The sequence below is a fragment of the Capricornis sumatraensis genome, chromosome 2 (assembly GCF_032405125.1).
Source record: "Capricornis sumatraensis isolate serow.1 chromosome 2, serow.2, whole genome shotgun sequence".
NCBI classification, from domain to species: domain Eukaryota; kingdom Metazoa; phylum Chordata; class Mammalia; order Artiodactyla; family Bovidae; genus Capricornis; species Capricornis sumatraensis.
In genome coordinates, this window is record NC_091070.1 from 207113342 (window position 1) to 207134008 (window position 20667).

Genomic DNA, 20667 nt, shown 5'->3' on the forward strand with positions numbered 1-20667 from the left:
AGACAACCATTTTGCCTTTTTGTATTTCTTTTTCTTGGGGATGGTTTTGATCACTGCCTCCTGTACCATGTTATGAAGCTTCATCCATAGTTCTTCAGGCACTCTATCAGATCTAATCCCTTGAATCTATTTGTCACTTCCACTGTATAATCATAAGAGATTTGATTTAGGTCATACCTGAATAGCATAGTGGTTTTCCCTACTTTCTTCAATTTAAGACTGAATTTTGCAAGAAGGAGTTCATGATCTGAGCCACAGTCAGCTCTCAGTCTTTTTTTTTTTTTTTTTGATTTCAGTCCTTTTATTTATTTATTTATTTAAATTAAATTTTAAAATCTTTAATTCTTACATGTGTTCCCAAACATGAAACCCCCTCCCACCTCCCTCCCCATAACATCTCTGTGGGTGATCCCCATGCACCAGCCCCAAGCATGCTGTATCCTACATCAGACATAGACTGGCGATTCAATTCTTACATGATAGTATACATGATAGAATGCCATTCTCCCAAATCATCCCGCCCTCTCCCTCTCTCTCTGAGTCCAAAAGTCCGTTATACACAGCTGTGTCTTTTTTCCTGTCTTGCATACAGGGTCGTCATTGCCATCTTTCTAAATTCCATATATATGTGTTAGTATACTGTATTGGTGTTTTTCTTTCTGGCTTACTTCACTCTGTATAATCGGCTCCAGTTTCATCCATCTCATCAGAACTGATTCAAATGAATTCTTTTTAACGGCTGAGTAGTACTCCATTGTGTACATGTACCAAAGCTTTCTTATCCATTCATCTGCTGATGGACATCTAGGTTGTTTCCATGTCCTGGCTATTATAAACAGTGCTGCGATGAACATTGGGGTACATGTGTCTCTTTCAATTCTGGTTTCCTCGGTGTGTATACCCAGCAGTGGGATTGCTGGGTCATAAGGTAGTTCTATTTGCAATTTTTTAAGGAATCTCCACACTGTTCTCCATAGTGGCTGTACTAGTTTGCATTCCCACCAACAGTGTAGGAGGGTTCCCTTTTCTCCACACCCTCTCCAGCATTTATTGCTTGCAGATTTTTGGATCGCAGCCATTCTGACTGGTGTGAAGTGGTACCTCATTGTGGTTTTGATTTGCATTTCTCTGATAATGAGTGATAAAAATATGGAACGCTTCACGAATTTGCGTGTCATCCTTGCGCAGGGGCCATGCTAATCTTCTCTGTATCGTTCCAATTTTAGTATATGTGCTGCCGAAGCGAGCACAGCTCTCAGTCTTGATTTGCTGACTGTATAGCTCTATATCTCCTTCTTCAGCTGCAAAGAATATAATTACTCTGATTTTGGTGATGCCCATGTGTAGAGTCATCTCTTGTGTTGTTGGAAGAGGGTGTTTCCTATGACCAGTGAGTTCTCTTGGCAAAATTCTGTTAGCCTTTGCCCTGCTCCATTTTGTACTCCAAAGCCAAACTTGCCTGTTATTCCAGGTATCCCTTGACTTCCTACTTTTGCATTCCAATCCCCTATGATGAAAAGGACTTTTTTTTTTTTTTTTTGGTATTAACTCTAGAAGGTCTTATAGATCTTCATAGAACTGTTCAACTTCAGTTTCTTCGGCATTAGTGGTGGGAGCATAGCCTTGGATTGCTGTCATGTTGAATGGTTTGCCTTTTCGTTTTTGAGATTGTACCCAAGTACTACATTTCAGATTCTTCTGTTGACTGTGAGGGCTACTCCGTTTCTTCTAAGGGATTCTTTCCCACAGTAGTAGATATAATGGTCATCTGAATTAAATTCGCCCATATCTGTCCATTTTAGTTCACTGATTCCTAAAATGTCAGTGTTCACTCTTGCTGTCTCATTTCACCACTTCCAATTTACTTTGATTCGTGGACCTAACATTCCATGTTCTTGTATCATCGGACTTTACTCTCACCACCAGACAAATCCACAACTGGGGATCGTTTCCGCTTTAGCTCAGCCTCTTCATTCCTTCTGGAGCTATTTCTCTGCTCTTCTCCGGTAGCATTTTAAGGACATCTACTGACCTGGGGGCTTCAGCCTTCAGTGTTGTATCTTTTTGCCTTTTCATGGTGTTCATGGGGTTCTCAAGGCAAGAATGCCAAAATGCTTTGCCATTCCCTTCTCCAGGGGACCATGTTTTGTCAGAACTTTCCACCATGACCGGTCCATTTTGGGTGGCCCTGCATGGCATGGCTCATAGTTTTACTAAGTTATACAAAGCTGTGATCTATATGATCATTTTGGTTAGTTTTTTGTGATTGTGGTTTTTATTCTGTCTGCCCTGTGATGGATAAGGAGAAGAGGCTTGTGCAAGCTTCCTGATGGGAGGGACTGGCTGTGCAGAAAACTGTGTCTTCTTCTGGTGGGCAAGGCATGCTCAGTAAATATTTAATCCAAATTTCTGCTGATGGGTGGGGCTGTGTTCCCACCCTGAATTGCTCAGTCATATCCAACTCTGTGACCTTGTGGAGTGTAGCCCACAAGGGTCCTCTGTCTATGAAATTCTCCAGTCATGAATACTGGAATGGGTTGCCATTCCCTTCCCCAGGGGATCTTCCCAACCTAGGGATTGAACACAGGTCTCTTGCATTGCAGGCAGATTCTTTACTGTCTGAGGCACCATGGAAGCCCATTAGTTTGCTTACAGATTGGAAATCTGAGTCAGAGATGTCAACTAGCTTGCTCAAGGTCACACAGGTAGTAAGTTCCCCACTAGATAGCTACACAAGGTTAGGGACTATGCAAGGTTTACTTATGGTATTCATTTGTTTAACAGATATTATTATTATTATTTAGTATGTGCCATGTAGGCACTGGTCCATGTTTCTGCTCTCATGAAGCATTCTTACAGTGGGAAACAAACCAAACAAGCAAACACATATGTGAATCACATGATTTCAGATAGTGAGCCTTGAAGATAAGAAGACAGAATGGTGTGCTGAAATGTACAGTGCTGGTAAGCTACTTTAAACGACTTGGCGGTCTAGGAAGGCTTCCCTCAGGAGGGGATCTATCTATAGATGGAGTGCTCCATAAATGTTTCTTGATTTAATACACTACCCCCCCCTCAAAAAAAACACACTACCTTGAGTATAAATATCAAGAGAGAGAGGGACTTCATCTGCCTTGTCCGCCATGGTATCCGCTAGCACCTTTATCTGGTGTTGACATAGAGTGAGCCCATTTCTTTGAGTAAATGTATAAATACTATTGGCTGCACCTCCCTGGTGGCTCAGAGGTTAAAGCATCTGCCTCCAATGCGGGAGACCTGGGTTCGATCCCTGGGTCGGGAATATCCCCTGGAGAAGGAAATGGCAACCCACTCCAGTATTCTTGCCTGGAGAATCCCATGGATGGAGGAGCCTTGTAGGCTACAGTCCACGGGGTCGCAAAGAGTCGGACACGACTGAGCGACTTCACCTTCATAAATACTATTAGCTCTTCATTCATTTAATCAAATCAATGGTTTTCAATGAGAGCATTTGTGTGCCTTTTAGTAATGTCCAGTTTTCAGTGTCCTTAAATATCAACTAAATTTCCAGGAAGACCACAACCTTGTAAATAGAGGGATGATTGTATCTTGTTTTATTGAAGCTTTTCCAAAATTTGTTCATCTTTCCAGAGCATTTCATCACCCACGGGTACTACTGCAGAAGTAGCTGTCATGTTCCCGATGCAAGGTCCCAGTAATCTAAAAGCTTCTTTATTTGGGCCCAATCATGTACATGGAGCACCTATTATGTGACTATAATTTACTGTATATCATCTTTATTTTACACTTCGGCAAGACACTGATTACAAACATGATGCGCGCGAGTGGGTGACATTATCCTTGCGTTCTAGTCGCAGATGAGCGGGTGGTTTACACTGCAGCCTTCCGTAGGGAAAGCGGCGCTTGGGTCCGGCCGAGGCCCTAGCGGAGCGGTCCTCCGAGCGCCAGGGGTCGCTGTGGCGCCAAGCGGCCGCGCCGGGACGCTCTCGTGTGGCCGCCCCGCCTCGGGCCCCCGGGCCGAGTGGGCGGGCACGACTGCGCCCAGGTCGCGAGGCGCCCTTCGACCAGCAGCGCCCGGGGCGGGCGGGTATAAATGGAGCGGTGGCTCCCCCGGCCGCCTCTCTCCGCCCCGGGTCGCCGCAGCCTCCACGACTTTCGGGCCTAGTAGCCTGAAGAAAAAAATAAAAGAAAAAAAACCCGAAAACGCTTTAAAATTAAAAAAAAAAAAGAGAGAAAGAAAAAGAAAAAAACGAATCCTCTTCGGAGAAACCGCGGGGAAGTCACTTTCGCACGCTTCCGGCCTGCCCGCCGCTCCGCACCTGGGCGTCTGTCGGTCCCCGTCCGTCGGTCCGGTGGTGAGCCGCCCGCGCGCCCGCGTCCACGCGCCGCCGCCCGGTTGCGCCGCGTGGCAGCCCCGCGCCCGCCGCCCTCGCCCCCCGCGCGCCGGCCTCCCCACACCACGTGTCCGCGCTGCCCTTCGCCGGCCCGGCGTGGGAGGCGGCTGCGCGCTCGGGCCGCCCGGGGCTTGCCGAGTCGGCACCGACAAATATTTGGTTTCCCTCTTCCCCGGGCTGCTGTAATCTTAAACCGCCGGGAGCCCGAGGCCTATATTTATAGAGAAACGCGCGTCCCGGAGGCCGCCGTGGGCACCGCTGTGTTGCCTCTGGAAATTTTTTTGTCATTCGGAGGGGAGTCCCCGTTTTAATTTTTTTCCTTTTTTTTGAAATTGGGAGCTTCAGACCAGGACAGCTGAAAAATCAAAAACTCCCAGGGAGGGCCATATTGTTTTTGAGAGCCTTTTGTCTGCGGTTTGGCAGTCTCGTCCGAGCCGTCCCCGAACTCCTCTCCGGCCCTCCGAGCCGACTCCCAGCTTCTCCGAGCTTCACTGCCACCTGTGAGCCGCGGCGTGGGCCACGGCTCCGAGCGGAGCCCCCTTTGTCCTGTGCGGTCCCTCTTAAGAAGTCCTCCTGGCGGGGCTCGGGGTGGTGGGGGCTGGGGAGATGAACGCTGCGGCCAGCAGCTACCCCATGGCCTCCCTGTACGTGGGTGACCTGCACTCGGACGTCACCGAGGCCATGCTGTACGAAAAGTTCAGTCCTGCGGGGCCTGTGCTGTCCATCCGGGTCTGCCGCGATATGATCACCCGCCGCTCCCTGGGTTATGCCTACGTCAACTTCCAGCAACCGGCTGACGGTGAGTACAAGCTGTGGCCACAAACCTGTGGGCTCCCAGGAGACCCTGGGGTCCTTCTCCAGGCGGGTCCCCACCCCCGGGGAGGGGCATGCGAGAGCGCACAGAAGCCTTAGTAGGGGACGGGATGCGGGGGTTGAGTTCCTGGGATCCTGGCATCAGATGACCAGAGTTTCAGTCTTGCTTCCACCACTTTCTAACTGGGTGACCTTGGGCTAATCAGTGGTGGGAGGAGGGGGTGTTGGAGCCCAAGGAGGACCAGAAGGAAGTTGCTGTCATTCCGTGTGGGGGTAGGGGGGCTGCTCTGTTAAGAGAGCCTTAGGTGGCCAGGGGCTCCGGCCCCTCACAGGCTTGAGGAAAAGTTAGGATGATTGAAACACAATTTATTCCAAAATTTTACATGGCAAAACTGCTGTCCGCTCCCCTCACTTGACCCTAAGCTTAAGAGTCTTTGGTTTTGTGCTGATGGATCTTTCAGGGCAGGTAGGGAGCAGGGGAACAATTCTGTGTGTTGAGCTTGAGCAGGCACTTGTGTTAGCACAACCAGAGTGTGTGGTGCCAGGCCAGCTCCTTGGGCTTTGGAGCAGGTTGCGCAGGTAGTCAGGGAGGCGCCCCTTGGAAATCCGCTAGGCTGTTGGGGATTATCACCTCACCTGTGGACAGTGCTTTACACTTGTCAAAAACCCTTTCACTTCATCTCATCTGAAAAAGATAGGACCTCCGAAGAGGAAAAGGAACTGCGAGAGGCTGGAGGCTAAGCTGGGACTGTGGGTGCAGTGCCCTGCCAGCCTGCAGGCCTGACCTTAGTGGGGCCCAAAGAAACCTAATCGGGGGCTGCACGTGACTCCAGAACAGAAGGGGACAGCCGTAGAGACAGACCATTGCTGGGAGAACAAGCCGTCCTGTGGCAGAGGGTCTCAGGTCCCTACTTTTGCCCCCACTTGGTCCACTGTCCATGAAACCCACAGAATGTCACTTGCCCAGGATGCAGCTGAGACCAGATAAGTGGACTTGAGAGACACAGCACTGCTCCTGTCAGTTCAGCGGGCTCTGGGTTTTTTCTGGCCACAGGGCACAAGGAAGTAGCTGAGTGTGGCCTTTTTAGGGGGGAGTAGTGGGCCCATTGGCTCTTGTCAGCCTCTTTGACTCTTCTGAACAAAAGTCCTGTCACTTAGAGATAGTAGCACAAGCCATTGGTTAGTGTGTCTGCCAACACATACCTCTGCAGGACCTCTCCCTGCTATAAATAAGTGCAGCCAGATTTGTCAGACTAAGCCGACTTGCCTTGTGCAGTGCTGTCTGGAAATAGACAGGAGCCGTGTTGAAACGGCCTTCTTCCTTGCTAATTCATGAAACACAGTTTGGGGTTGCAGGCTGTGGATCAGAGTCCTCACAAGTGAGCCCTTCGGTCCTGGACATTTGCTGACTTGGACATGCCATCTCCCCTTTCCCTGACCACCTTCCCTTACACTGAACGAATCTAGCTGAGAACAGTGGGAAAGGTGGTTGGAAGTACTGAAAAGGAGCTACTCTGCTGGCTGACTGGACAGATGAGCTTGTGGAGGGGAAGGGTTAGGGATCTTGTCCCTATTTTAAGTGAGATGGTGCCTTGAGGCAGGGGTAACACCCCCTACCCCTATCCTTTCCTGGAGGAGATTCTGGGTGATGTCAGTGCATAAGTCAGGAAAAGTGGGTCTGAATCGGTTTACTGCCAGTAAAGAAAAGTGTTCTGCTGACAGATGGTGTATACCTGGATTTGGTTGAGAAGTGAAGGAACATCCCAGAGCACTAGGTTGAGAACTTGATTGGGCACTGGGACATCTGAAATTCCTGGAATTCCCTGGAACTCAGATGGAGGCTTGATAGCCTAGAAACCACTAGGTGCAGGGCCTGACTGCTCTGGCAACTTAGGCGGCAAAGTGTTGAGGTTTCATCCTGCTCATTCTGATAATACAAAGGACATTTCCATGTGTGACCATCGTTTTGATAATTAAGGTTTTTTGTCTGAATTTTCCCAGAAATTAAAAATACAGGAAACTGGGCTGAATTCAGAGATAGCACATTTTCCCCAGTGATCGTTCACAGGATTTTTTTAGTCATTCGTCCAATAGACGAGTTGTAAACTAAGTGACAGCTAGTTGATAACGCTGATGCAATATGTTACTGAAAAATAATCAGAAAGTCGGCCATTAGTTTCTTAATCGGTAGTTAGCTATACTGTTTAGCCATCCTGATCATAAATTTGTCCATTTGATAAGATGGGTCATTTCACCTCTTGCACCTCCCTCTCTGTGGGTAGTAGGCTGCATAGGCGGCAAACTCTCTATAGATGATAAAGCTTAATCAAACGTAAGGTGTTATCATTTGATCCTGGTGCCATAAATGCATTTAGATTATCTTGCCTAACTGCCTTAGCCCAGAGGAACTGAGACTTCTGCCATGAAGGAGGATGGTTTGCTAGAACTTCTATCCTCAGTAGCGTTGCAGGCTAGAGGAAACGGACGTCGTTTAATTTTAATAGAATTCCCTGTATCAGAGTGCTTACCTTGAAAAGTCCTGGAGCTATCTGCTCCTGGGATGGTGACAGTCATTTAAGTACGCAAGGTGACGTTTTATATCCTCGACGGGAATGTGTTTCTATTCTGCAGCTGAGCGGGCCTTGGACACCATGAACTTTGATGTAATTAAGGGAAAGCCGATCCGGATCATGTGGTCTCAGAGGGATCCGTCTCTGAGAAAATCTGGTGTGGGAAACGTCTTCATCAAGAACCTGGACAAATCTATAGATAACAAGGCACTTTATGATACTTTTTCTGCTTTTGGGAACATTCTGTCCTGCAAGGTAAACACTGATTAAATGATTTCCAGCAGAATAATTAACTGAATCATAAAAACAAATATTAAGTGGGGAATTGCCTTGGAATTGGGAGGCTGAGTATGATAATTTTCAAAATGCTGGAAATGGCTCAGAAGTCTTAAAGTTCCCTGTAGATAATCTCAGTGCCACAGCCCAGCATAAACCAGCAAGTGCTTTCTTGTCTTTGTTTATTCTTCCCTCTGCCTGAAATATCCTTCCTGTTTCCTAACTTTGGAAGGCATCAAAAGGTTCTCTTGGGTGGGGAGGGTGGCAAGTACCCGAGCAATGCCTGGTCTCCAGGAAGCTGTACTTAGTCATTTTAGAAGCATGAATTCACCCTCTTCCTTCTCCGTGCACCTGTTTCTGTGGGGGCATTTTGTGCAACTTGCGTGGTGGTGGTTTGCATAGCTGACTCCACACTAGAGTGAAATTCTGTTGTGGGCTTGGAATATGGTTTGTCTTTCTGTAACCTTGTGGTTTTGTACCCAGATCTCAAAATATTTTTTTAATGAAATAAAACTTTTGGAATAGAATGCAGCCTAATGGTGGCTACCATTTGTAAGTGGAACATCACTAGGTACCTGCTGTAATCTCCTTCCTTTTGACCATGGATGGGCTAGAGGCCTCTCAGACTCAGGAGCCCACACGGCTCTAGAGTCCTTGGAGCTGGGTAGTGGTGCTGAAGTGGCTCGCCTTATCTTTGACAGGTGGTGTGTGATGAGAACGGCTCTAAGGGTTATGCCTTTGTCCACTTCGAGACCCAGGAGGCTGCCGACAAGGCCATCGAGAAGATGAACGGCATGCTCCTCAATGACCGCAAAGTGTGAGTGTCCCAGTCCGGAGCAACAGCCATCGCATGAGCCAGCCGTGGCCCCACCTCGGTATTAACTGGCACACACAAGGCGGCTACTGGTTCTCTCGGCCCAAGTGTGGCCTGCTCCTACCTCTCCACTCCAGGGCTGGTGAGTCTCCCTGCCTGAGCCGTGGCAGCCCTTTTGACTCGCCAAGGCGGGCTTCCAGCCCAAGCCATGGCCTGCCTGCCGCCTCTCCCTTAGAAGCATCCGTCTGTGGGTTTTGTGAGCATTGGCAACAGGGGCTGGCTGGAAGGCAGCTCTTGAGCCCACTCTGAGCAGGGGTCTTGGCCAGCGGCAGAGTGGAGAGGGCCTGGGACTGACCAGAAGCTGTGTACTAGCCATGTGACTTTGACCTTCCATGACTCAGGTCTATCTGTGGGGTCACTCGCTAGGAGTTGATGCCAAATTGTCCCCTCCACTTGGCTAACTTATGAGTCAGTGGCCTTCAAAATACTAGGCTGGCTCCACAGTAGTATTTTAACAGTGAAAAATCTCATCCCAGTGCAGAAGACTACTCATAATAGACCATGTTGCTTTGGTGTGGTTACTTTAGAGTGGAGAGATGGTGATCTTAGTTAAGTCACGCAGAGAGAGAAGGGACCATACAGTAAATCTTAGTTATGACAAGCAAAAGTCTTTTCTGTCCATTGTGTTATTGAACAGACCAGGGAATGGGTTGCCCCAGTGGTCAAGTCTTCTAAAGGTATCACTAGAAAGAAATCTAACAAAGGCTGCCTCTTGGTTCACTCCAACAATCTCACTCCTAGGATTAACCACTGTTAACAGTTTGGTTTGTATCCTTCCAGACCTTTTCTATGCATTTACATAGATGTACAGAAATGAACGTTTTAAAAACATGGTCATCAGGTTTCTTCACGAAGGCAATGTGATGTGGTAGGAGGGGCCCTGGCCTGAGCCAGGAGCCCTGGGGCTGATCCTCGAAGGATAGTCCCGCCTCTTTCTCTTTCTGCTGGGGAGTTGGGGCATCTCTGAGCTTGCTCTCTTGGTGGTTGGAGGGGGACTCGTGTTTTAACCTCTCCTGTCAGCCTTTAATCTGCATTCCTTTGGGCCCCTCGAAATCATGTTTTGTTCCTCTGAGTGATCAGTACTTTTCTTGGTTTCTTTTTAAGGTTTGTGGGCAGATTCAAGTCTCGAAAAGAGCGGGAAGCTGAACTAGGAGCCAAAGCCAAGGAATTCACCAATGTTTACATCAAAAACTTTGGGGAAGAGGTTGATGATGAGAATCTGAAAGAGCTATTTAGCCAGTTTGGTAAGTCAGGGTCCCTTGCCCCCCTGTGTCCCACCAGACCTGGAATTCATCTTTTTACTTATTTAAGAGATGAGGGCATCTAGACCCAGAGGTAAAATGCCTTATATGACAAAGGCTACCGGGTAGATAGGAATAGAGCCCAGGCCTCAGCTCTTGGCTTCATCCTACTTTGTCCCATTCCCAAGACCATCTCTGCAGCTTGGTCAGAATTAGAAGGCCAGGCATGGTGCCTCTTGAGTCCGTCTGGCCTCAGCAGGAGCATCAAGTGAGCTCCCAAAGAAGCCTCTCTTTGAGCTGTGGTAGAGATGCTGTTACTAATAGTTCTGTCCTTTGGCAATAGGTAAGACCCTAAGTGTCAAGGTGATGAGAGATCCCAGTGGGAAATCCAAAGGCTTTGGCTTTGTGAGTTACGAAAAACACGAGGATGCCAATAAGGTGAGAGTAATATGAGGGTTGGGGAAAATTTGTAGGGAGTGGCCCCAGCGTGTGGGCAGGGTCTTAACCATCACATAGGGTGGAGCTGTCATTCCCTGAGAATCTAGTAGTTATGTGCAGTCTCTGGGCTCTGGAGTTACCTTCCCGAGGCATTTCATGTAACTTTTCAAAGCATTTGGCATGTGCCTGTCACCTCAGCTCTTCAGGCCTATAGGTTGAAAGTATAAGGCAGGGGTTTGTTCCCACTTGTAGGTGAGGGAACCAAGAGCCCAGAGTTGCCAACCTGGAAGCAATAGCCACTTCTGGGGAGAGCATTGTGCTCGGCCCTCAACACTCAGTATCACTCAGTATCCTCGAAAGAACCTGAGAAATGTAGTGGCAGCCAAATTATTAGCCTAGGCTCATGTCTGCTCTGCTTGTATTTATACAGCTGTACGATTTTTTCACTGTATTATCTCGACCAATGACCCATTTAAATATTAACCCTATTTCACTGATGAGAAGGTTTGGTTTGGCTTAGCTGACTTCAGAGGGAAATTCGTTTTTAGCCCTATAGGGATTATTTCTTTCTCAGAATATTTGGTGGGAGTTAACATACCTACAGAGCAAGGCCCCTGCCTCTGCATCTTGGTTTAAAGTCATGTATTTCCTCTTCAGGCTGTGGAAGAGATGAATGGAAAAGAAATCACTGGGAAGGTCATTTTCGTTGGCCGTGCACAAAAGAAAGTGGAGCGGCAGGCCGAGTTAAAGCGAAAATTTGAACAGCTGAAGCAGGAAAGGATTAGTCGCTATCAGGTGAGAGGTGGTCTCAGCCCAGCCTACCAGCAGGGATGTACCTCAAGGTACTGGCAAAAGCATCCTTTGATTGGTAGGCTTTCTCTTTGGGAACCATGAGTTTGCTCTTCTGATTTCTCCCAAGATCGTCAGGTTTCAAAGGATATACCTACCAGATACAGCAGCAATTCTAGGACAGGGACAAAGATTTAAATTGTTTAGGGACTCTGTTCTGTTTACTTAAATGATAGCCATTAGTCTGGAATGGTGGTAAGGCGAGCCCTGCTGGGGTCAGTGGTGAGCCTGCGCAGCTGTGAGGAAGGCTGGGACTGCATCGATGGTCCCGTCGAGTCTTCAGGTGGTCCTTCCTCAGCTTTGATCCTGCATCAGAATCCCCAGCAGAGCTTGGGAAGACACAGAGCTGGGCGCACAGCTTCTGCCTCATTAGTGGCAGGTGCTTGCCTGAGAATTCGCATTTCTAACGAGTCTGGGGATCAAATTTTGAGAACCAGAGTTTCAGGGCGTGTGTAACAGAGATCTTTCTGCTTCAGGGGGTGAATCTCTACATTAAGAACTTGGATGACACCATCGATGACGAGAAGTTAAGGAAAGAGTTTTCTCCTTTTGGATCAATCACCAGTGCTAAGGTATTTGATACTGAGGTTCGGGGATTGAAAACAAAAGTTATAATCCTGTAGAAGTTTATTGCATTCATTTCATTGAAGGGATAGGATCTAAATTTTGTTCATTTCTGAGAGTAGCTACCACACTGGCCTAGGAATTTCTCCTGTCTTCACTTGCCATCTGAGTATATGCTCTGGAGAAGGACAGTTCATTGGGGTAACGTTGCACTGTCTCCCAGGCACCGGCGTGTGGAGGTGAACCTGACTCAGTCTCTCTCTTCCAGCCCCCGAGAGCACCTGAATCTTTCCCATTCTCTGCTGCTTCGTGCTGGTGTGGGGACAGATGGTGCTACAGTATGAGCAGAGGAAATCCAGACAGGCTGTTTTCCATTTGTCTTGGGGCCTGTCTCTACAACTCTGCCACACTTCTCAAACGGAGGTGTTTTGAGGATTTTGGAATTGGGTCTCGTAAGAAGGAGAGTGGAAAGTTTGTTCTTCTGTGTTTTGTGTCTGCTTGATTTTCCTTGTTAATTATATCAACTGATTTAGCCAGGGGGAGTAAGTGCAAACCCCCTTGTAAAAATAAGGAGCAAGAGAATACTGGTTAGGTGAAGATGTCTCACCGCATGTCCTAAGTGCTCTGGGTTTGTGGTGGGAACTGGTGGCGCCTGAAAGTCTGGGGCAAAGCCTCATACGGACTCTGTTCCCATTTCACAGAGGTGTAGCCCACATCACAGAGTCCTTCAGGTGACGAGAACGGAGGCCAGTGGGCCAGTTAAGATTTGGCAACCCTGCCCTGGCCCTTAGCTTGTCACTCACAGCCCAGGAGCATTATCAGTGGTAGCAGGGTGTTGGCCAGAGGCCACCTTCAGGAATTGCCTCAGTTCCTCGCCCCCTCCCTCTTATCACCCTCTTGATGGGCCTCCAGCAGTGTAACGAATGATAGATAGTCTCTTCTAGCTGACCAGCACAGGAGTCGTGATGGTATTTGCAAGAAGCAAGCAGAAGCACCATGTGTTAAGTTTCCTGGGTGCTATTTCCAAGATGAAGATGTCATAGTACTTTCATGTGCATTATTGGTCCACCTTGTTGGTAGACAGTTGTTGGGTGGTTACATGTCTTTACTCCCCAGGCCTCCTCTTTAGGAGATTATCCAGGCTGTGAGCTAATGATCCAACCGACATGGTCACACTGCTCCCAGTGCTTCTGAGGAGAGAGGCTGGGAAAAGCAAGAAATGAGCTGCTCGGGCAAGGAAAAAGCCTTTTTTTTTTTTTTTTCTTTAAGCACTATAGCATAGCGATTACAGAGCAGGGCTTGAATCCAGCTCTGTCTCCTGGCTGGTTGTCTTTCTGCTGTGTTTATTCCCATTGAATTGAGGGTGGCACATGTAGATTTTACAACTCCTGAAGTTCAGTTCACCAAGGTCTTGGGCAGATGAGTTCTACAGATAAATTGCTTGATGCTGCTGTCCAGATCTCTGAGTTCCCAGAGATAGTTATGCCTCTGGGTTTCAGAAAACATCTTTGGGTTCCTGCTTCAGCCACTAGGGATCTCATGGTATTTGGGAACTTCAGTCACTTGGGGATCTAAAAAGGCAAAATGCTTAGGTTCTCCCTTTGAGGTGGTGACTCAGTTGGTCTGGGGTTGATCATGAGACTGGGCTGAGATGCCCTGACTCGACCTGGCAACTCTCACAGTGGGGAGCTCAGGTTTTAACACATGGACACCTTTGTCCTAAGTGGCTGGTATTGTTTTTGTAGGTGATGTTGGAGGATGGGAGAAGCAAAGGATTTGGCTTTGTCTGCTTCTCATCCCCTGAGGAGGCAACCAAAGCAGTCACGGAGATGAATGGACGCATCGTGGGCTCCAAGCCACTGTATGTCGCTCTGGCCCAGAGAAAGGAGGAGAGAAAGGCTCACCTGACCAACCAATATATGCAGCGGGTGGCCGGGATGAGGGCACTGCCCGCCAACGCCATCTTAAATCAGTTCCAGCCTGCGGCTGGGGGCTACTTTGTGCCAGCAGTTCCACAGGTGGGTGTGCTGTCTGTTCATGCCTCTTTGGAACCTGCCTGCTGACAGCTGCTCCTATAGTCCACAGTGGTGGGGGAGATGGACTTCTGGATATTGAAGCTTTAGAATGTCAGAGGAAAGATCCTTCAAATAAAACAAGGGAGGACTTACTTGTGGTCGTGCACACACAGTGGCAGGGGTAGAGTCGAAGAGTCCATGTTAACTGACTGCCCCTCACCCACGCCCTTGAGTAGAGAGTGCCTCTGTCCCAAATAATCAGCCTAGAGCCTGATACGGAGGTGAGATGAGATACTACTCTAGTGTGGCTTCAGGAACTTAAGTAAAAGGGCTTGGTTGCTCTTTCTTCCAGGCTCAGGGAAGACCTCCATATTACACACCTAACCAGTTAGCACAGATAAGGCCTAATCCACGCTGGCAGCAAGGTGGGAGACCTCAAGGTAGGTGGTGGGGAACAGTGATTTGATCCCCCAGGATGTACCTGTCCTGGGCTCCCCCACCTCCCCTCCCTGCCTGCTCTGGGGTACAGCCTAGGTTCAGGTCCATGTCATTCACCAGTGATGTGCGATTTTTGTCTCTTCACCAGGCTTCCAAGGAATGCCAAGTGCTATACGCCAGTCTGGGCCTCGTCCAGCTCTTCGCCATCTGGCTCCAACTGGTAATGCTCCGGCCTCTCGCGGCCTCCCTACTACCGCTCAGAGAGTCGGTGAGCAAACTGGCCTTGAAGTGTGGCCCGGGGAGGAGGGAGTCAGGACGACTAGGCTCTGCCCAGGGTTGGTCCGTTCGTTGGGCTCACCGTGTTGTCCGGTCCTGGTTCTGTAATCTTAGCTGTGTGCTTAGGTAGGTACTTGAGCAGCAGGAAAACAACCTGTGTTCTGAGTGTTGGTTCCTTTTAAGATTCTTTGCCTCATCGGTGACTCTGTGTGAAAAAGTTTTAAGTGTAGAAATGTGTTAGCTGAATGACTGCAGAGGCGGCCTGTTCTTTGGGTGGGGTTGGGAGATTCAAGGCTCTTCTTTGCAGATTTATGTCCTGTATTCCAACCAAGAGGTGGCAAGAGTTGTATGTTATCTGTTGGCTTTTCCTCGAAAGTAGAGCTAGTGGCCCCATGTGTGCTGTGTGAACATGCTTTGGAATCGCTCCTTCCGTGGGACGTGGCCAGTTGGACGTCTGCCGCCAACACTGATGTGCATTTGCTGGTCTGTTGTAGGGTCTGAGTGCCCGGACCGCTTGGCTATGGACTTTGGTGGGGCTGGTGCCGCCCAGCAAGGGCTGACTGACAGCTGCCAGTCTGGAGGTGGTATTGGATGCACAGAGAATGGGGAAAGATGGGATTTGACGGGTCTTTGCCCAGACCGTTGGGCTTTAATTTCACTTGTCCTTCTCCTAAGGTGTCCCCACAGCTGTGCAGAACTTAGCGCCTCGTGCTGCTGTTGCTGCCGCTGCTCCTCGGGCTGTTGCACCTTACAAATATGCCTCCAGCGTCCGCAGTCCTCACCCTGCCATCCAGCCCCTGCAGGTGAGGTCCACCAAACAGAACCCTAGCAGGGTTTCCCCTGTCTCCCCTTGATTGCAAAGCTGCCTTGCTTGGATTCCTTTACTAGACATTAAATGCCTGCTCTGTGTCAGGGGGCTGTGTCCTGTGGGGGACTCTAGTGGGAGAGAAGGGGCTTGCAGGTGTTCTTCCTGATGAGAGTTGACTCAGCAGTGCCCCGGAGGAGAAGCCTGCTTCCTGCTCTCTTCCTCACCATGTGCAGGGGCTCTCGCAGCTCTGAGCTTCCATTTCACTTTCACATCCAGTGGCTGAGTTGATCCTTAGTTGCTCTGCAAGGTAATGGGGTGAGCATCTTACAGATGAAAGGCTTGGCTTCAGAGGTATTAGGTTGGGTTGGAGGAATTGGACCCGGATCCCAGGTTTACTGAGCTGGAACTGCTGTCTAGAGCTGGGCCCCTCAGGCAGGTCAGACAGGGAGCTTGTGATAGAACTCTGCAGTTTGCTCGGGGGAGTGTTGCTGGGCCTTGTTTCCTCCGGCTCCATGCTCTAGGTTGGAAATTTCCCAGGAGGCCCTATGCGAAATATTTTTTGTCCACAAGGCCCTTCTTTTAAACGACTGTGACTGGTATTGACATTGCGTGTTGACATTCCTCAAGCATTTGATATAATAAACAGGTGGTGCAGTAAAGGAGATGCAGGATGCAATTATAAGCATTTTGCTATTTCTGTCCTTTGACCCAGTTTCTACTGGGAATTCACCCCAAAGGAAAACTTTTAGCAGACAACTGCACATAGCAGTGTTCATAGGACCTTGTTTATTATCAAGGCTTCGATGCATTTGGTAAATTACGATCACTGGCCTTGAGTCAATTAAAATTATTTGGTGGATGACTGCCTAGCACTGTAGGTTTTTCTTAATCATTTCCCTTCGCTTCGAGTAGCATGCCATTTTAATTGGTTGTTGGTTTTTTCCTCACACCACTCTCTTCCTCCCTCTCCGTCCGCCAAGACTGAAGTCAGTTCCCCGAGAGCAAGGACAACTGCTTCCATCTCCTCTTTCACTCAGTAGACTTGAGTGGTTGGGCTCATAACCACTGTCACTGTCCTTGCCATGTGTTAACCTGCCGCCTCTCCTGGTTCCCAGGCACCCCAGCCTGCGGTCCACGTGCAGGGGCAGGAGCCGCTGACTGCCTCCATGCTGGCTGCAGCACCCCCCCAGGAACAGAAGCAGATGCTGGGTAAGGGATCCATGTGCTTGCAGACGTGGGGGGCTGGAGGGGTGACGCTGAACTACTGACCTAGACGCCAGCGTCCATCCTCTACTGGGATTCCACTGGGTTTTTCACGGAATACCTTCCCACAGGTGAACGTCTGTTCCCACTTATCCAGACGATGCACTCGAACCTGGCTGGGAAGATAACTGGGATGCTGCTGGAGATCGACAACTCGGAGCTGCTGCACATGCTGGAGTCCCCCGAGTCTCTCCGCTCCAAGGTGAGCAGGTTCTCAGATCCTCTGGCCTCTGCTCATTAGGTTCAGGAGGACGAGGGGTGGCTGTGAACACCCAGGAGTGGCAGAGAGAAGATTCTGCTACCCCCATGACCACTTTGTTGTGCCTCACCTGAGACCTAGGGACTGCTGGGTTGTGGGGATCTGGGAAAGTAGTTACCACCAGGAGACGCCCCACGGGGCCTGGCTCCAGGGAGGGGCAGGGTAGCTCTCCTCAGATGTCACTGACCACCTGGACATTTCTTACAGGTGGATGAGGCTGTGGCGGTCCTTCAGGCTCATCATGCCAAGAAAGAAGCTGCTCAGAAGGTGGGCGCTGTTGCTGCTGCTACCTCTTAGACAAGGACGAACCGTATGTTTGGCTATTTTTCTTTTCTGCAATGATTTTAACTCCTGAATATCCCCCTGAGAGCGAAACAGGGGCAGAGGCAGGGGGAAGGAGCCCACGGTGAGGGCCAGGGCTGGAATGTTGGTAGGGCTTGTCCTCCTTGTTCACGGCCTGAGCCCTGTCGTTTGGAGCTGGAGTAGGGATGCCCAGGAAAGGTCAAGGGTGGGGCTTTCCATGCAGTAGCCGCAGAGTCACTGGTTCTTAACTAGGGGTGCCTCCTCAGAGGACATGTGACGTGTGTCACAACTGGGAATGTGGGAATGTGTTACCGGTATCTAGTTGAGGGCAGGGATGCAGCTAAATAGCCTTAAATACACGGGAATGTCCCCGACAGAATGATCTGGGCCAGAATGTCATTGGGCACCAAGGCTGAGAAACCCTGCTCTGCAGTATTTCTAGAAGAGGTTTCTGTGAGTCTCTGAGGTTTTTTTGATTATGTATTTCTTGTGTTGGTGCTTTTCTTTTCAGGATTCAAAAGCCAAATAAACCCTCATGGAATTCAGCTCAAGGTTTGAAGACTTCCTAGCTTGTCCTATGGACCTCAACACCAAGAACCACAATTGCAAATTTAATAGGTCATTTTGTATCAAAAGGTCAATTATGAAGCACCTAGAATTTTTCAATTTAAAGAATATATTCTCTGGGTTCTGATATGGCCCAGACAGTGTTAACTTTTTTTTCTATTGTGGGTTTTGATTTTTTTCCCCCAGAAATTGGTTTTATTTGATGTACCCAAGTCTTAAGTTTCTCAATAAAGAAAAAAATCTCCATAAAACTGACTCTGTTTTTCTCTGACCACAGTTTTCTGTAAATTGCAGTGTTCGCTGAAAATAACTTTTGGATGTAAATAAGGTTAAGTGAAGTTGTGTGAGCAGATTGTTTTTGGTTAACAAGGTATGTAGAACTGGGAGGATGTAAACAGAGGTCTTTGGGATTGGAATGAAAACCGACCTTTTCCAGTCCTGTGGCCACTGCTGAGTTTTCCAAATTTGCTGGCATATTGAGTGCAGCACTTTCACAGCATCATCTTTTAGGATTTGAAATAGCTCAACTGGAATTCCATCATCTCCACTAGCTTTGTTTGTGTATTCTTGCCCCCTCTTAATAGCTTCTGCTTCTGTTAGGTCCATACCATTTCTATCCTTTATTGAGCCCATCTTTGCATGAAATGTTCCCTTGGTATCTCCAATTTTCTTGGAGAGATCTCTAGTCTTTCCCATTCTATTGTTTTCCTCCATTTCTTTACACTGATCACTGAGGAAGGCTTTCTTCCCTCTCCTTGCTATTCTTTGGAACTCTGCATTCAAATGGGTATATCTTACCTTTCCTCCTTTTTGCTTCTCTTGACAGCTACTTGTAAGGCCTCCTCAGACAGCCATTTTGCTTTTTTGCATTTCTTTTTCTTGGGGATGGGCTTGATCCCTGTCTCCTGTACAATGTCACGAACCTTTGTCCCTAGTTCATAAGGCACTCTATCAGATCTAATCCCTTGAATCTATTTCTCACTTCCACTGTATAATCATAAGGGACTTGATTTAGGTCATACCTGAGTGGTCTAGTGGTTTTTCCCTACTTTGTTTTAAGTCTGAATTTGGCAATAAGGAGTTCATGATCTGAGCCACAGTCAACTCCTCATCTTGTTTTTGCTGACTGTTTAGAGCTTCTCCATCTTTGGCTCCAAAGAATATAATCTGATTTTGGTGTTGACCAGCTGATGATACCCATGTGTATAATCTTCTCTTGTGTTGTTGGAAGAGGGTATTTGCTATAACCAATGCGTTCTCTTAGCCCTTGCCCTGCTTCATTCTGTTCTCCAAGGCCAAATTTGCCTGTTACTCCAGGTATTTCTTGACTTCTCCTCTTGCATTCTAGTCCCCTATAATCAAAAGGACTTCTTTTTTGGGTGTTAGTTCTAGAAGCTCTCGTAGGTCTTCATAGGTTCAACTTAAGCTTCTTCATCATTGCTGCTTGGGGCATAGACTTGGATTACTGTGATACTGAATGGTTTCCCTTCGAAACAAACAGATCATCCTGTCTTTTTTGAGATTGCATCCAAGTACTGCATTTTGGACTTGTTGACTATGATGGCTGCTCCTTTTCTTCTAAGTGATTCTTGCCCACAGTAGTAGAGTTAAATTCACCCATTCCAGTGCATTTTAGTTCACTGATTCCTAAAATCTCGACGTTCACTCTTGCCACTTCCAATTTGCCTTCCAATTTGCCTTGATTTATGGACCTAACTTTCCAGATTCCAGAGACATTACTTGGCCAACAAAGGTCCGTCTAGTCAAGGCTATGGTTTTTCCAGTAGTTGTATATGGATGTGAGAGAAAGCTGAGCGCCGAAGAATTGATGCTTTTGAGCTGTGGTGTTGGAGAAGACTCTTGAGAGTCCCTTGGACTGCAAGGAGACCCAACCAGTCCATTCTAAAGGAGATCAGTCCTGGGTGGAATGATGCTAAAGCTGAAACTCCAGTACTTTGGCCACCTCATGAAGAGTTGACTCATTGGAAAAGACTGATGCTGGGAGGAATTGGGGGCAGGAGGAGAAGGGGATGACAGAGGATGAGATGGCTGGATGGCATCACCGACTCGATGGACGTGAGTTTGAGTGAACTCCGGGAGTTGGTCTTGGACAGAGAGGCCTGGCATGCTGCAATTCATGGGGTTGCAGAGTCGAACACGACTAAGTGACTGAACTGAACTGATGCAATATTGCTCTTTACAGCATCGGACCTTGTTTCTATCACCAGTTACATCCACAACTGGGTATTTTTGCTTTGGCTCGGTCTCCAGTAGCATATTGGCCACCTACCGACATGGCGAGTTCATCTTTCAGTATCCTATCTTTTTGCCTTTTCATACTGTTCATGGGGTTCTCAAGGCAAGAATACTGAAATGGTTTGCCATTCCCTTCTCCAGTGGACCACATTTTGTCAGAACTCTCCACCATGACCCGTCTGTCTTGGTTGGCCCTACTTGGCATGGCTCATAGTTTCAGAGTTAGACAAAGCTGTGGTTCTTGTGATCAGAATGGTTAGTTTTCTGTGATTGTGGTTTTCAGTCTGTCTGCCCTCTAATGGAGAAGGATAAGAGGCTTATGGAAGCTTCCTGATGGGAGAGACTGACTTAAGGGGGAAAATGGTCTTGTTCTGATGGGCGGGGCCATGCTCAGTAAATCTTTAAGCCAATTTTCTGTTGATGGGTGGAGCTGTGTTCCCTTCCTGTTACTTACCTGGGGCCA

General features: G+C 48.3%; 1 protein-coding gene and 2 non-coding genes across 8 annotated transcripts; 2 read left to right on the forward strand and 1 right to left on the reverse strand.

Annotated features, from left to right (window-relative positions):
- Window positions 1-1143: 1143 nt before the first annotated feature.
- Window positions 1144-1250, reverse strand: LOC138074624 (U6 spliceosomal RNA). The gene has a single exon (XR_011144457.1). It is a non-coding gene; the product is annotated as a U6 spliceosomal RNA (small nuclear RNA).
- A 3258-nt stretch (window positions 1251-4508) lies between these two features.
- On the forward strand, window positions 4509-18165 carry PABPC4 (poly(A) binding protein cytoplasmic 4). 6 transcript variants are annotated; one of them, XM_068966026.1, is made up of 16 exons: window positions 4512-5193; window positions 7839-8032; window positions 8755-8870; window positions 10032-10171; window positions 10512-10606; window positions 11264-11401; window positions 11932-12027; window positions 13765-14037; window positions 14387-14474; window positions 14621-14740; window positions 15243-15329; window positions 15424-15551; window positions 16672-16765; window positions 16891-17021; window positions 17286-17388; window positions 17893-18165. In XM_068966026.1, exons 1-15 carry the CDS (start codon window positions 5001-5003, stop codon window positions 17373-17375), a joined length of 1983 nt encoding a protein of 660 aa, XP_068822127.1. In that variant the 5' UTR covers window positions 4512-5000; the 3' UTR covers window positions 17376-17388; window positions 17893-18165. The 6 variants fall into 6 exon arrangements, 5 of the variants coding, with proteins under 5 accessions (XP_068822130.1, XP_068822132.1, XP_068822129.1 ...); XM_068966027.1 differs by having other exon boundaries at window positions 14621-14692; XM_068966028.1 differs by lacking the exon at window positions 15243-15329 and having other exon boundaries at window positions 4510-5193.
- Window positions 12297-12431, forward strand: LOC138074761 (small nucleolar RNA SNORA55). The gene has a single exon (XR_011144573.1). It is a non-coding gene; the product is annotated as a small nucleolar RNA SNORA55 (small nucleolar RNA).
- Window positions 18166-20667: the final 2502 nt, after the last annotated feature.

What these genes read in the sequence shown, in the direction of transcription:
- PABPC4 (XM_068966026.1), top strand. Translation starts at nt 5,001, where the DNA reads ATGAACGCTGCGGCCAGCAGCTACCCCATGGCCTCCCTGTACGTGGGT. An exon ending in AACACGAGGATGCCAATAAG is followed by an intron (nt 10,607 to 11,263) that starts GTGAGAGTAATA and finishes TTTCCTCTTCAG; the next exon opens with GCTGTGGAAGAGATGAATGG. An exon ending in AAAGGATTAGTCGCTATCAG is followed by an intron (nt 11,402 to 11,931) that starts GTGAGAGGTGGT and finishes TTTCTGCTTCAG; the next exon opens with GGGGTGAATCTCTACATTAA.